The following is a 16,090-nucleotide window of genomic DNA, read 5'->3' on the forward strand; positions in this document are numbered from 1 at the left end:
GCCAGGAATTATTTTTATTCAAGCCAAAACCTCATTCAAAGCAAAAGTCTCACATCTCAACACAAAGCTTTGTCCACTAGAACTATCACCTGTTCCACTACACCAAGCCTTAAAAACTCATCACAGAACAAGTAATCTGCAATGATACATTTCAAAAAGTAGCTTATCTGCATGTACAACACAATAAGATTCCCAACTGTTTCATGCTATGTGTTTCCTCATATTTGAGGACTAAAGCCACAGGCAGTATCGATCCTACCTTCAAAGGAGAAATGTGCGACTGTAAGACATATCCATGGACATTCTCTATTTGAGACAAGTTCTTCTCTGACACGTGAACAAGCTCTGGGCCTCTCACTTCATGGGTTAAACGAGGCAAAGTATGATCATGTGGAGCGTCCTCATCTTGATAACGATATTTCTAGAGGAAAAAAAAAGCAAGGAAGAACAAATAAGCTTTGAGGATGCAGTTCACATGTGTTAATATAATAACTGAATAAAAATAAAGTATTGGACAGTAGCAAATAATCACTGGATTTCCTAATATGTTCAGGAGAGAATGCCTCATTCTTTTTTTTTTTATATTTTATCAGAGAGAAATGTGGTGTATGCAATACAACAAAACTTTAACCAGACAGACTTCTCAGATGACACACTGATAATGAAAAAAAAGGAGACATGTTGATCAGCTGAGCTGTAGTATCAGATCCTGTTTCACATCCCCATATTAATAACTGCACTGAGTTATTTTCCACTTAGCAGTGTGTACATTGATGCTGGAGAGCACACAAGCACTTCCACAGAGCCATGGTCTCTAGTAAAGTCTCCTCTCTAGTAAAGTTTTCTCCTTACTCTGAGCACTAATGGGGTATGAGGTGTTACAGCCCTCTTCATGGAGACACAATATGAAATATAGGAGAGAAGTACCTTGTCTAAGATCCCAAACAAAGCTTGTAACAAGGAATATAACCCTAAAAATTAAACTCAATAACCAGCCTGTCCTTCAGCTAGAATCCTTAGTAAAATAGCACCATGCAGTTGGCTGGTGGGTCCATCTGTGTTCTGAGGAGGGGCCTTTGGGTCAAATACTAAGACCTATTTGGATGGCCATGTAAGAAAAGTAAAACTGAAGTTCAGGTACAATCACAAGGACATCACAAAGCAGAGCTCTCCTCGAAGCAGACTTCTCTGCTGCTTGTCCTTTTCACTTCAACCATTCAGCTCTAGAGTGTTTTGTCAGTTACTCATCCCTCCTAAGGAAACCATCCCAGTGCGTTCTTGCCTTCATTCTGATGTATGAAAATGTTTCAGCAGATGCTAATTATTTTCAGAATACACATGTGACATGACTTATTTTCTTCTGGGATATGCCTGCCACCCTTCACATATTCACTTTCCAGATAACATAATTAAGAAATATATAAAAGGACTGGAACCAGGCAAATAATATTTGGGCAAGAAGCCACTAGTCTAATAGACAATGCTCCAACCAATGTCACATTTAAGGCTTGGCCCATAGATCATTTAAGCCAACAGCAATCAATTATTTTTTTTAATCTAGTGTGTACTGTCTCAAAAAAAGACAACTACTCAGAGACAGCCTCTTTAAAGTGAGTCATTTGCTAAAACATAATTAAGAGAAATAAGAGCAGAATGCCAGAGTCATTTCATTAACTCAGGAACAGGCAAAATGAAAACATCCCGTGGCTGCTTTCTAAAAAGACAAGACAGCAGTGACAGAAGCCATAAAAACCTCTATATCATGGAATCATAGAATTATTTAGATTGGAAGTGACCTTTAAGATCATTGAGTCCAAACATTAACCCAGCCCTGCTAATTTCACCACTAAACCATGTCCCTGAGTGCCACATAGACATGTATTTAAAATACCTCCAGGGATGGTGACTCAACCACTTCCTTAGGAAGCATGTTCCAAAGCTTGACAGCCCTTTTGGTGAACCAATTTTTCCTAATATCTGATCTAAATCTCCTCTGACACAGCTTGAGGTTGTTTCCTCTCTTCCTATTGCTTGTTACTCGGAAAAGAGACTAACCCCCACCTGTCTACAATCTCCTTTCAGACAGCTGTAGAGAACAATAAGGTCGCCCCTGAGCCTCTTTTATTTTTCCAGGATAAACAACTCTAGCTCCCTCAGCTGCTCCTCATCAGACTTCTGCTCTAGACCCTTCCCCCTGCTCTGTTGCCCTCCTCTGGTCATCCTCCAGCCCCTAAATGTCTTTCTTATAGTGAGGGGCCCAAAAGTGAACACAGGATTTGAAATGCATCCTGACAACACAAGTGCTCAATACAGGGAGATGATCACTGGTCCTGCTGACAACACTTTTGTGGATACAAAATATTTTATACATATCTATCTCTCTGTGTTCCTGATCTGCTGGGTGGGAGTGGGAGGAGTAAAGTCCCTCCCACTGTAAGTGAAGAGCAGGTTCAGGACCACTTGATGAAGCTGATTAGCCACAAGTCTATGGGACCTGATGACATGTGCCCCAGGATCCTGAGGGAATTGGCTGACATGATTCTCCATCATATTTTAAAATTCATGGCAGTAGGGTGAAGTCCTTGATGACTGAAAAAAGGGAAACATCACTTGCATATTTAAAAAGGGGAGATCTAGTGGACGTCAACCCTACCCATGGTGGCAGGGTTGGAACTGAATGATCTTTTAGGTTCTTTCCAACCCATACCATTTTATGATTCTATGATATTATATATATACATATACATACACACACACACACGCACACACATATATACACACACACACATAAAATATTTATTATATACATATGCTATTCTGTCCCAGTCATCGTGAGAAGTAGTGCAATGTGGCCTTAAAGAGAGAACATCTCTCTGACCATCAGTAAGCCCTTTCCCCATCACTGCACTGCAGCATAGTTATTGCATAAATTGGAGCCAAAGCCCAGGGAAAATGGATTCACCCTGAGCCCTGTGCTCCCAAAAAGCAGAATATTTGCATGGATCTCTGCTAGTAGACTTCCGTATAATTTGAATTGATCTATTTATTGAATAACTCCACATTTCTGGGACAAACTTACTAATATCCATGTTCAAATGCCATAAACTGGAAGGTTTACAGAATAGATTTCCGCTTTCCCATTTCCCTTTGTTTCCTTTCCTACCTCAAGCCCAGCCTTCTCCTTCTGCACAAAGCATGAGCCTAGAGCATTTCTGGGTCAATCCTGTTATGGGTTTGCCTCATGTTCTTAGTGCCAAACTCATTGATTTTCATACATCTTTCCACCCACAGCATCTCTTCACTGAAATGCTTTCAGCTGTGAACCAAAACGGCTTGACACAGCAAAAAACCAGTGGTAAGGATGAAAATACAGCATCAGAATTAAGACTCTCCTGCAGAAATACCTCATTTGTCTGAATCACCCTGCCCTGTTGAGGTCCTACAAATGTCCTTGAAATTACCCCATTCCCTAGAAACCTTTCTCCAAGGATTAATTCAAATTTCTGAAGGGAAAAGCATGATTACACGGAAATGCTACTCTTCATTTGACAAAAGAACAGGTGGATGTCTTATGATAATTAAATTACAAATCAGTGCCTGCTGCTGACAGGGTATTGTACGCTGCCAACTAGCATCAGATATTTAAAATCCTCTGTAATTACCTATAATGGCAGAGTGGAGTGCGCTACTGTGAATTTTTAATATGAGCATGCCTTTTTATAAGAGATCATTCTCTCTACACTGTGAGATTATTGCAGCATCACTGCTCTTTACATCATACTGTCTACAGAAGCACTTCTAAGGCTGTGACTGCCAAAGAGATGTCAGCTAGACAGGACTGAAGACATGAATCCATCAGGATGTAATGGCTAAAAGCCTTAAATTTCAACAATAGCAGTTCTCAAGTTACAATAGCCAGACCACTGTACTGGCATGGTGGCATGGAAATACAGATGCTTTTACAACCTACCTTTGACAGATTGACAGATTGACAGTGGATTAAGATAGCTGTGAATTTCACATTCAGTTTTGGACCAAAGGGAACTGGGATTTTTTTTACAAAAACCCGCAATATTTTTTACTGGTTTTTTGTTTGCTTTGCAGAAAATACAAATAGAACATTTCATTTTATATCATTTCATATTGACCTGTGTCCTAAGCTATGAATATGGTCCAACTGGAGTTGCCATCTAGAAGCACATGTCCCTGTTCTTCTCTACATGGCTCTTTGACTGGACCACACTTCAACATATTTCACATTACTTCTGCTTGCAATAGAAGGTCTGCAAAAGGAGGGAGCAAAGTGTGCTTTAGGAGTCACAAGGCACTACAACACCCTGTGAAGTAAAAGCAGCCAGTGAATCCTCATATAAAGAGTCTTGACCTATTAGAAAATACCCTGACATATGAAACAGACACTGAGGCAAAAAATGTGACATTGTTTTTCCCTTAGCTGAAATTTTATAGTAGACACAGCTGAGAGATACCAATGGGGGAAAAAAGGAAAAAAGATACCTCAACATATTATGAGATGATAAACCATTCATGAGCGGATTCTGCTCCCAATGTCTCTTCAAAGCCCGTGTAGTGCAAATATTATGGCTAGCATATTATATTTTGTCTCAGGAAACAATAGCAATACCACTAACTTTAGCTCTTACACATCAGCATTTCAAGTCTCTTTCTGTGTTAAAGTCCTCTTCAGGAGGGGTCAGATTTCTGCACTTTAAAAATTGTGAGGCTTCATGTAACCCATATGACTTCGAGACTAGAGGGAAAGGAATTTTTGCAGAAAAATTTCCCACATGAAACAATGACCTCTTACAGATCCAGTTGTGCCACTGCAATGTGGAAACAGACAAGGTAGGCAGCTGGGTCCCAACATTATTCTTGTTTCTCACTCACTTGCCTTTCCTCTCAAACAACTATTTGAGCTGCTTTTCAAGTCCCATGTAGGTTAGACTCACTGCTAGTCACCTGCTGAAACCTTGACGTGGGAGCTGCATTTGAATAGGGCTCAAGCATCATCCACCTTCTGCATGATATTAGATTGAGAATTCAATACACAGGATTTGCCCAGAGAAGCTGTGGATGCCCCATCCCTGGAGATGTTCAAGACCAGGTTGGATGGGGCTTTGATCAACCTGGTCTACTGGTAAGTGTCCCTTCCTGTGGCAGTGGGGTTGGAATTAGATGGTCTTTAAGGTTGGTTCCAAGAGATTTGTTCATATATTAGCAACCAACAGAAACTAAAACCATAATCGACGTGGGACATTTAGACAAATATTTAATCTGAGAAGTCCCATTAAAAAATGTTAGTCATCTTATCTTAGTTTGATGCTCAGTGTTTTCTTTGGTCTTCAATATGTTGAATTTTACTGTCACTGCTCTCCAAATGCAGCAAATTTCAATGTCATACCAATGAACATCCGCAGAAAACAAACTTTAAAATTTGCACACACAAGTCATTGGGCATTCATCCAATCATGAGTAGAAATAATGTTACTCATCCAACTGATTGCAAATGAGCAACACAGCTTGAATTCTGAATATTTGCAATCAATCTATAGAGTATAAAGAAAAAAAATACTCTTCTCATTATATAAAATGGAAGGAATCACAATCTGCTTGCCAAGACTGTGTAAGCAGATTAGGAAGCTTAAATCATTGAATAATTGTACTTATTGTGAACGACTTGCTCTTTTGCTTATCAAGTGGGTTTTTAACAAGCTTGTCACTACATCACAGCAATACCTTTCATCCAAGAAGCCCAAAGAGCCTTACAAGTGGTAGTCAAGTCTGATAGCATCCTGTTGATGTGCATCAACTAAGGGTGGGTAAAATTAGGCACAGAAATACAGCAACTTGCTCAAGGTCAAAAAGAAAATCAGTTAATTAAGCAGTAGTTGAATTTAGGAGATTTTCCCAGTCTGCCCTTTGAAAGTCCTAGATCTAATGCACCTACACTGACTTTAATAGTGATAATAATTATTACTATTTAAACGTAAAGTTGTAGGTTTGCTGCCAACATTTTAATTTATTTTTAATTTTCTAGCAGTGCTTTGGGTAAGTTACAGTGTGCTATATCTGAGAAACACACAGTGAATTTTAGAAGACAAGAGGTTTCCTATAAGAACCAAATTGGTTCACAGAAAGAAGAATATCAGTGCTGAATACTGAGAATTTGCATAGATCTTCCATTCAGTACAACAAGAAGTTCATTTTTGGGGGAAGAGAGAGAAAAAAGTGTATGATTTCTTATCTCAGCTTATTGAAAGCAGCAGGTTTTTGCCCATAGCAGGAAATACATCTTCATTAAAAAGAAAAAAAAATCAAGTACAATGCAGTGGAACAAATATGTTTTACATTATTCTCCTCATCTGTTTTTCGAAACCCTAAATAATTTTATTTTTCATGATGAAGAAGAAATGAGATGGACATTAGCCAGGGTACCTCTTCCTTGTATTAGCTGGAGGTAGTTGCAACTTTTCCTCACAAGATGGCATAGTAACCATCGAGTTAAAGCATGTTCTCCCTTTGAACTACAAAGTGTTGCAAGGAGAAAAATAAATATCTATGCAATGTCATAAAACTTCAAATGATTTTTATTTTGAACTACATGGCATAAAATTATTATTCAAAAAATAAAAGAAAGGAAAAAAAAGGATAGCGATCTTTTGCAGTAAGTATACATATAAAGGTAAGGATCATACACAAAGCTGACAGCTGGAGAAAAGTTTTAACAGTTCATATAAGTCTCAAAAATTACAAGCAAGTAGGAACCTATCAGTTTTTGTGAGCTTTAGCATGAACAAAACCACTGTGTATTGACAAGACTGAGACTAGCCCAGAATGCTGCATTCCTCCAGGAATTCTAAATCCTAATTAAAACCGCCTGCATGCAAATCTGTACCATGAGGTATTCAGCTCCATATGCTGCATCACATTTCGGACCTGTTAACAGCATCAGTTTAGCCCTCTGGAGGCTGCTAGTTGCTATCCAATAATTTAAAATAGATTTTTAACTTGAAGTGCCAATATAAAAAAAGACATTCTAAGAGGGCGGCTTTGCTCAGATTAAATGGTGAATGTGACTGCAGACTATAAAAATCAGTAACAGGAAAAAAAGAAAATCCAGCTAATACTAATTGTTTATCTAAGGGGAGCAAAGGAAAGACGTGGGTGAAACCACACCATTTACCAGCATCAAGCAGTAACCACCTCTCTATCCCTTTGTCCTGTAATAACTTCATTTGCATATTCCTTTTTATAGTATTCAACTCTTCCACTCTAAATATCTTTTTTATATGTCCATGTTCTCACAACTGCTATAGAAGTCTTCGTGCCTCAATAGCTCTTTCTTTTTCCTCTGTAGTTCCCCATGCAGCCCTAGTTGCATGTGTGCCCATTGATCCCTCTGATTCTGCTGTTGCACAATCCCTCGTGTGGGGGCACTGAGTCTCACAAATTCTACTTTTCCACCTCTTGCCTGCTCCTCTGGGCTGAGGTTACTGAGCATTTGGAGAGTCAGAGCTGGCAAAGGCTGTCAGTTGTTGTGTCTCAGTTTCCCTCCCAGTAAGCCTGTGGTGGAATGCAGCACGGCAAAAGAGACACCCTAGGCTTACATCAGAAGGTTACAAAATAATCAAGTGATGTAATAAATAATAATATATTATTGCTGCCAGAAACAAATAACAAAAGAAAAACAAAGAGAAATCACAGAACAAATGGCTTGCCCCTCTTTTGTTTTCTGTACTAAAAATAAATATTTTAATTTAGTTCAGCAGTACGTGACACAGCAGGTCATTTGTCTGTTGCAGCTGAAACCCTCTCCCCTTTCTTCACAATGAAATTATGTGTCTCTGGGATTCCAGTATCATTTTTTTACAGAAATGTGAGAATTCTGGCCAAAGGCTCCATGAAGCAAAAGGATGTTCTCAGGCTAAGACAGGTGAATGCTGTTGCAGGTATCAATTTCTGTTCTTGGTTTTGCCACAGAACTCTCAAGGAATGCTAGGCTTTTAACAAAATCTAACTTTCCACACATGTAGAACTGAGATGTTCCTCATTTTGAAAGGTCTTGGTAGCCACGGATGGCCAGTTTTTGCAGAAGTGCTGAGCAACAGCTTTAGCTGAAATCAGAAAGACCTGGGCTATGTACAGAAGAATTCACAGACTTACAGAAGGGACTCATCAGGATTGACAAATCCAACTCCTGGCCCTGCAGAGGACACTCAGAGTCACACCATGTGCCTGAGGGCTTGGAATTCTGTGTCCTTAGTCACCCATATAGTAAAAAAAATTCTTCCTCACATTCAGGTGGAACTTCCTATGCATTGGTTTCTGCCCTTTGACTCTTGTCCTACTGCTCAGCACCACTGAGAAGAGCCGGCTCCATACTCTTACTTCCTCCTTTCATGTAAACATATACATTGATAAAATCCCCTTAGTGTAACAGAGAAATCAAAGAAAATATTAATAATGGAGTACAGTTTAAACTGCTTGCATTAAATAATGCATTAAGACGTATGCTAAATGTAAAATGCCATATGAAGTACCACTCTACATGAAAGGAGCAGAAAGCCTGTGAAAACAAAAGTAATTATGTAATTAAAAATGTATTGGGGTTGATGCATATTATAATACTACATTGCAATATATGGCCACAGAGGGCCTGCAATAAAATTGCTTAGACCATCTTAATTCTTGCATTTCTTAAATCTGAGTGGTTAATTTTATCACCCTGCAATCCCTTAACTGTACTTTGAACACAATGTATACACACATAAAAAAACTCTCATAAACTTTAATAGCATTCCTGCTTCTTCTGCTGTGAAGAAGGTATAGAGATTAGTATTTTTCAATATTTGTGGAAAACTGGCTCTTCTTAAATAAAAATACAAATGCTTTTTGTACATAAACTTGACAAACTCACCATTGTCACCCTGAAGAACTTAGACCATTAGCTCTGAAGATAATGTTCTTTTTGTACCAAACCAATTTATGTTGGGCTGGAAAAGTTATTACAAATCTCAAATATCTAGTCTTATCAGCTCCCTCTTTGAAAGGCTATGAATTTTTACTAAGAAAAAGATGAATTTAGTCCATTTTAACTAGGTGTTCAATGGACCATCAAAACACATTCATGTCAGGTGAATTTGCATGTGCTTGACAGTCACAAGAGCTGAGATAAACATTTCCAAAGCAGCACACTTACTGAAAAAACAGCTTTGGACCTTTGGGTCTGAATCCTTCCACAGCCTTTCAGTATAATTTACCAGAATAATTGTAGTAAAATAATCTGTACTTTCAGATGCTTTAATAAGCCCTAGTGAGTGACCCATCAGCCAAGATAGCTGTCATTGTAAACAGAACACGGAGAAACATGAAGCTATTGCATGAACAAGGGAATATTTGCTTTACTGAGGGTATTGTAAAAACCAGTATTTCTGCATTTCACCTCTCCACTGCAACCTGGTTCCTGATCTAAGGAGTTTGTGGTTCCAGGGCGAGCTCCTTCAGCTCAATGATCTGATGACAACACAAAAGGGTAAAACTAGTCCCAGGTCATGGGCTGGGCAGTAAGAATATCCCATTAAACTGCATTACATGCAGGTACACTAAGTTTAATGTAATGGGAAAATTCCTTGGGTTTAAATTCTTAGATCCCACAGAGAGGATGAATTTACCTCTCCTTGGGCTATACTTTACCTGAAATGAAGAGGGAACATTTTATCATCATCTTTATTTATTCTCTTTAAAAACAAGCTAACAAATGTATTACATCTGCATTTTCTGGAGGGCAAATCAATGCTGCCAGCACAGCCTTCTTTAGTTTTTTGAGTCCCATAGGGCTTAGCCTGAACCAAAGCAGTGAGTGGGTCCTGGTGAATAGAAGTGCTGGTAGCAAGCAAAATTGCAGGAAACCAAGGGATATATGCACAGATTTCTACCATCTGTAGAACTGCTAGGCACCTACAATTTGCCTTTGCCTTATTTTGATAAGAAAGCATTTTTCACATTTGAGCTTAAATGTGGGAATCAACCAGCACTCTCTCTGCTGGATGAAGACAGTGATTCTCTGTTGGGCTATTGCTATTTGCAAATCTCCTTCCATAGTCATGTTGGTAAAATAGCATATTTCTTATTTTTAAGTGGTTTGAGCACTCATATTTTAAATAAGCCAGCTGAGCTTTTGGTCTCTGCAAGCATAAACTGGAGTCCATGATTGAAGTTTGGAAAAGACCTCTCTGTTCTTGAGCCCAACCATTAAGCCAGCACTGCCATGTCTGCCACCTAAACCATATCCCCAAATGTCCAAACACCTTTTGAAAACTTGCAGGGATAGTGATTCCACCACTTCATTTGACAGGCTATTCCAATGCCTGACCGCCCTTTCACTGAAGAAATGTTTTCCTCATATCTAATATAAAGCTCCCCTGGAGCAACCTGGAGTCATTTGCTCTTGCCTTATCACTTGTTACCTGGGAGAAGAGTGACAGTCAGCTCACTACAATCTCCTTTGTGGTAGTTGCACGAGGTGATCAGACACTTGATTTGTAACATGTTACAGTGTATATTTGACAGAGTTAGTAATGTCTGAAAAGTTCTTTAGAGCCGAAAAATGCTATAAACTAACAAATTTATAACATGTGGCACAGAAGACTCTTTGGGCACCAGATAATTATTTAGATAGAGATTTACTACCAGTCCATTCAAAATCCAAACTCAACATGTCTTAACATGGAAAACCTCCAACTTAATTGATTTTGAAAGTTATCACACGACTCTTCTGTTGGATACAACTGTTATGTCTCAACATTCTGTCTGCCTATCTCTGTGCTGCATTCTACAGTATTTTGTGCCTTTCATGATTTTTGTTTGGTAGTTATTACAGTTGCAAAGAGCAACTGTAGACAAAAGGGAAGGTTGAATACTTTGGAAGTTAGTAATGTTATCTCTGAGGCAATAGAAATTTCTTTCAGGCAGACTGACCTAACCAATGCTCAAAGCCATCCTTCTTAGTGATAATGCTAGCTTAATTAAAAGGTTAAATCTCTACTGTGTTCAATAAGAATTCGTATTTGAAAACTTCTAAATATTGTAACAACTTTCTTTTCAATTCTTCATGTTTTCAGCTGAAGAAAGTAAATTTCTTTTATAAAATACCACAACAAAAATAAAATCTCTATTTCTTTGGTCCTAGCTTTCAGGAAGGCCAGGTAACTGACTGTCACCTGAATAACAATGTCGTGGTACATTTTCTGTGTTCTTAATTATTAGAAAATTAGGACAAAGCAAAACTCATCCAGGTTAAAATTAGATTCAGCCCAGATCATAAGGCAATCATGAGACACTCTTAACTTTGAAATGAAAGACATTATGATAAAATGATACCCAAAACAAAACTCAGACAATCCCAAGCAAATAGCTTGGTCTAGACACAGCAGTTTTATTATTAGGCAGAGAGGGTTTTTTTTAAGTCCTGACCCAACAAATGGTTTGATTGATTACATAAATAAATATTTTCCAGAACTTTATATATGCAGTGGGCCAAATCTGCAAAATCCATCTGGAAACATAGCCTATTAAAAGCTATTTGATTATTCATTTTCCATTTTTTATAGTGCTTGATGAAGTGCTAGATGGGTAGCTGAAGACCTATATCTCTGTCTTTTTGCTTATGAAGTAGCAATCTAAACTCCCCCAAACAAAAGTTTTCTTCTAAAAATCACATAGTTTTCTCTGCATAAACCACCTTTACAAGTGCAGACAAATGACTGTATTTTCTGTCAGTCCTCTGCTACGCATCTGGTAATACCAAGAAGGAAAACAATTTGTTGAGTCTGGAGCTGTGATTTTCTGCTGAGGAAGAGAAATGCTTCCTGGTAACCAAACAGAGCTACAGCTCATTTTTATCTTGACAATGAGAAAGCAAGCATGACTTTCACTTGCTGTTGACCTTTGTTGCAGTTGGATCACAGATTGAAAAGTCAGTGGCTATATATATAACATTATTCACATCAAACTGTCATGTACAGAGTGGGAAAAACATATTTTAGTATTTATAAAACATCTCTGCATGAGCAAGTTCTGGCAACATTAATCAGAATTGTGTGAATGATTATCCACACCAAGAAAAATGTACCTTTTTGAGTGATTCATCTCATCTCTGCTGCTCAGGAAGGGCTGCCCTTTAATGGTGCTTGACACTAACTACAAAAAAGCTGAGATACTGGCATCTGTGAACCTCACCCAGAAGCTCCTCTGGGTCTCAGACGTTGAGATAAACAATGGATGTGTGCTTTCCCTTGGAAGGTGTGCTTATTTTCTGTTGTAGTAACTTTGTCCTAAATGCTAGGTGATTGAACCAAAGTGAAATCTGCCTATGTGGGAATTGCCACAACTAGTGAACATACAACTAGATTAGAAGTTTAGATTAGATATCAGGAAGAAATTATTTGCTGTGATGGCGGTGAGACACTCAGATTCTCCAGAGAATTTTGGGATGGCCCCTTCCTGGACGTGTTCAAACCACGTTGGATGGGGCTCTGAGCAACCTGACCTAGTGAAGGGTGTTGTTGCCCTTGGCAGGGGGGTTAGAAAAAGATGATCTTTAATGTTCCTTTCAACCCAACCATTCAATGGTTGTATGATTCTATCATTCTATGATTATTGAGTACTTCAGAAGCTATTTTTGGAAACCAAAATATATAAAAAAATATTCTTTGACAATCTTGAGCTACTGTTATGAGCTGAATAATCATGATAATCCCTTCCAATCCAAACCATTCTATGATTCCGTGATTCTATTTGTATTTTTGAAGGCTGATAACCCCCACGTTGTGTTAAATTAGGCTGGTTCTTCTGCAGCACCCTTGCGAAGGGCTGCATCATCTCATTTCCCTTGCTACCATGCAAACCATTAGACTCAACACTGAATGTAGCATTAGGCAAAGCCCAGTTGCCAGTAATATTTTGTCCCTATAGGTCTATGTTCTCAGAGATAATTTTCAGCTTTATTAGCTTATTAAAAGGGTGTCCTTAATAGTTTTTTTAACCACCAAAGTAATATTAAATGTTGCAGCAGGAAATGTTTTGAAGAATTTCTTTTACAAATGATTAATTAGTGTTGTAAGATACCTGCTATTGTCTGAGCAAATGGAGGATATCTCACTCTTGTACTGATTATCCTCATTTTTAAAACATAGTATTACAACAATAAAATAGCTAGAAGTACAGGATCTTAACACTTTCTCTTCTTGAACTTTCCAACCAATAAGTGTCACGGAACCACTGCAGAAATGTTTACTTCATTTTTTATTACACTGTATTTTCAAAACCAATCAGTACTAATTTATGTCTCAAAAAGCTTAATAAGATCCCTGAAATACATTACATTCACAGGACAAAGTATGTTCTCAAAGCTTTGGAAGTACGTTGTTGGAGCCAATGTTTTCCAAGTTATTCTACTTTTGTACCAAAATTTCGTAAGTTTTTCAGTTATTATGCCAGTCTCATGACAATTAGCAGTTCTTGAGTCCCTCCCACCGAAATAGCTTCTCACATTGGTGTGGCTCAGTTGCAAATGTTTAGCTCTCAACTGGAAATAGGTCAGATGTCTACATTTTCCAACATCCCTGCATCCTTCTGAAAACTCCCTACATGCTCTCAGAGTTGACCTGCCTGCAAAATAATTTGAACAACTGCATTTTCACTACATGCTGCCAAGCTATACTAGCCAGCCTTATATGCATAAGTGGCTAATCAGGTATTCTGGGCCCATTCTATTCCTTTTTCCTTCTTCAGAAGACCTGAGATTTTTAGTAGTACTTTAATATAAAAACCACTGACTTGGAACAGACTATAAATGACACATATTTGTGGTTCTACACAAAAAACCTCGAGCCTTTTTTGTATCCTATAAATGTAAATTTGCAAAAGGTGTTATTTCCAGGTTTTTTGTTTAAAATTTTTTTAAAATATGTCAAAGAAAAAAGGGTAGCCATTTCTTTCAAAACATGAATTCTTAACTTGAGTCTATATCTGACCTTTCCATCCGGTCTTGTACTTGTTTATATTTTTGCTGGGGTTTTTTCTAGGATATATCAGAAATCAGTATTTGGTCCTTATTAGTAGGATGTCAAATATCTATTCCATGTTATCAGTAAGAATATGTATGCAGAAAAGTCCCAAAAGACACTGAAATGGATAAAAAAAAAGATATTCCAAGTGGAATTAATGTTAATATCTGTATTTATTTATACCACTACCCACAGGGGCCCCACATTAAATACTACTATTTCAAAAGCTGCTTAAGCTGATTTCAGAGTGAATTAAATGAAGAATTTCATGGAAAAAAAAATCCAGCGAAGTAAAATCAACATCTCAGTCAATTGCTTTACATTAACTGAAGTGCCAGTTTTAAAATAATATTAAGATACCACATGATTCAAAACCAAACTAAAAAGAAGATTTGAAATGCATTAACTTGTTTGCTAATGTGATTTTCATTATTTTTAAGACCATTAATGAAGATGGATATTTTCCAATGAACCATTTCCTAAAGGAGAAAAGCTTTATAACAAATTAAGGTAGTCTCTACTACCTTAGGATTGTATCAAATCACACAAGAGCCAACATATATATATTTGCACACATTTCATTTTCTGTTTATTTCCTGTCTTCAAAAAAGAGCTAATTTTACAAATATTTTCACCTAAAATACCTTTGAAGACTTGTTTTAGGTTTCTGTATATTAAAATGGTAGAAAAAGAAGGCTTAGAAGAGATCAATACTATTCATTAGATCTGAAGTCAAGAAGGGATAACAATGTAATTTATTAGAGCTTTAGTATAGCTGAAAAAAGTGGGCAAATATTTGGTCGCACAGCCTATGAAATTAAATTTGTTTCTATCTTTAGGCATTCCTAATCTGTTTGCCATAAAAGTCTCAAAGAGAGAATTATAAACAAAGCAAAGCAAAACAAAAATAAGGACTTCAGATATGATGTTAAAACTCACATTTCCCTCAGGGATGAAGGAATTCATAGCTATCCTAAAAGTGCAATTGCCTACTGCACAGTTTCCTGAATCTCTCTCTGATATCTCATGCTATCCAAAAGAATTTTTAAGAGGGGCTAAATTATTTCTAAATTAGTTAAGCCACCCACAGTTCATTAAACGGCGAAATTCAGCACACACATTGGATCTGAAGAATTACCCTTTCTTTTTTGCTTTAACACTTCTAGTGAAATGTGCTTCACAAAATTTAACAAGTCTGAAGTGAGATGCACAGACTTAATAGTCAACGGTTTGCAATCATACTTTTGTGTGAGATGCTTTGCAAAAGCCATCAGAGGGATGATTAATGTCAGTAACACCAAATACTCGGTGAACCCAATTCCCTCTTCTTTATAAATGGCCATTTTAGCTGAGGACTAATAATACAAGTGGCAAGCTGGATATTGATAGCATATCTTTTCCCCCGGATATGCAGAAACTACCGAATGCTGAACTTTCTTATCCTGCAGAAATTATGTGCTTCATTTCCCGAGGTTCATTAGTAAGTCCCCAGACAGTGCTGTGTCCACCAAGTATACCCATTTGAGAGCAACATCATTTGAATGTATGATCACTGCTAATGGAGGGAGATTTCCTGAGCTCCCAGCCCTCTTAATGGCCCTCACAGCTGAGTTATGCTGCTTCCTGCTCCGCTCCAGCCCTGCAGAACTGCCTGAGATGCCTCCAAGGGGAGTAAATATCACTTGGGAGAAGCAGAGCTAGGCAGGTAGATGAGATGAGATGAGACACTCTTCTCCCACACCACAAATAAAGGAGTGGGATTTGAAAACATCAGCAGTATAGACTACCTGAAGAGTTAGGGTAGAAGATTTTCAGACAGCCAGCAATAAACCCCAGAAATTTCACAAACATGAATGGTCAAAGAGAGCTCAGAAATGAAAAAAATAGATCACACTCAAGTACTTTTTATTCAACAAAATCTTTTATAAACAACTCATGATATCATGAGTAGACGGAGGAATTTGCAACTCTTGGGAATACTAACATATAGTATTAATAAACTCAGA

At 37.8% G+C, this 16,090-nt stretch overlaps 1 protein-coding gene across 15 annotated transcripts in view; it reads right to left on the bottom strand.

Annotated features, from left to right (window-relative positions):
• DLG2 (discs large MAGUK scaffold protein 2) overlaps positions 1-16,090 on the bottom strand; it is a 1,023,852-nt gene that overhangs the window by 554,773 nt on the left and 452,989 nt on the right. For all 15 annotated transcript variants that reach the window (XM_071556365.1, XM_071556356.1, XM_071556345.1 and 12 more), the window contains one exon: positions 260-421. In XM_071556365.1, the coding sequence (XP_071412466.1) occupies positions 260-421 (162 nt within the window). The remainder of the gene's footprint in view (positions 1-259; positions 422-16,090) is intronic.

The sequence above is a fragment of the Pithys albifrons genome, chromosome 1, assembly GCF_047495875.1.
Source record: "Pithys albifrons albifrons isolate INPA30051 chromosome 1, PitAlb_v1, whole genome shotgun sequence".
In the NCBI taxonomy this organism is placed as follows: Eukaryota; Metazoa; Chordata; class Aves; order Passeriformes; family Thamnophilidae; genus Pithys; species Pithys albifrons.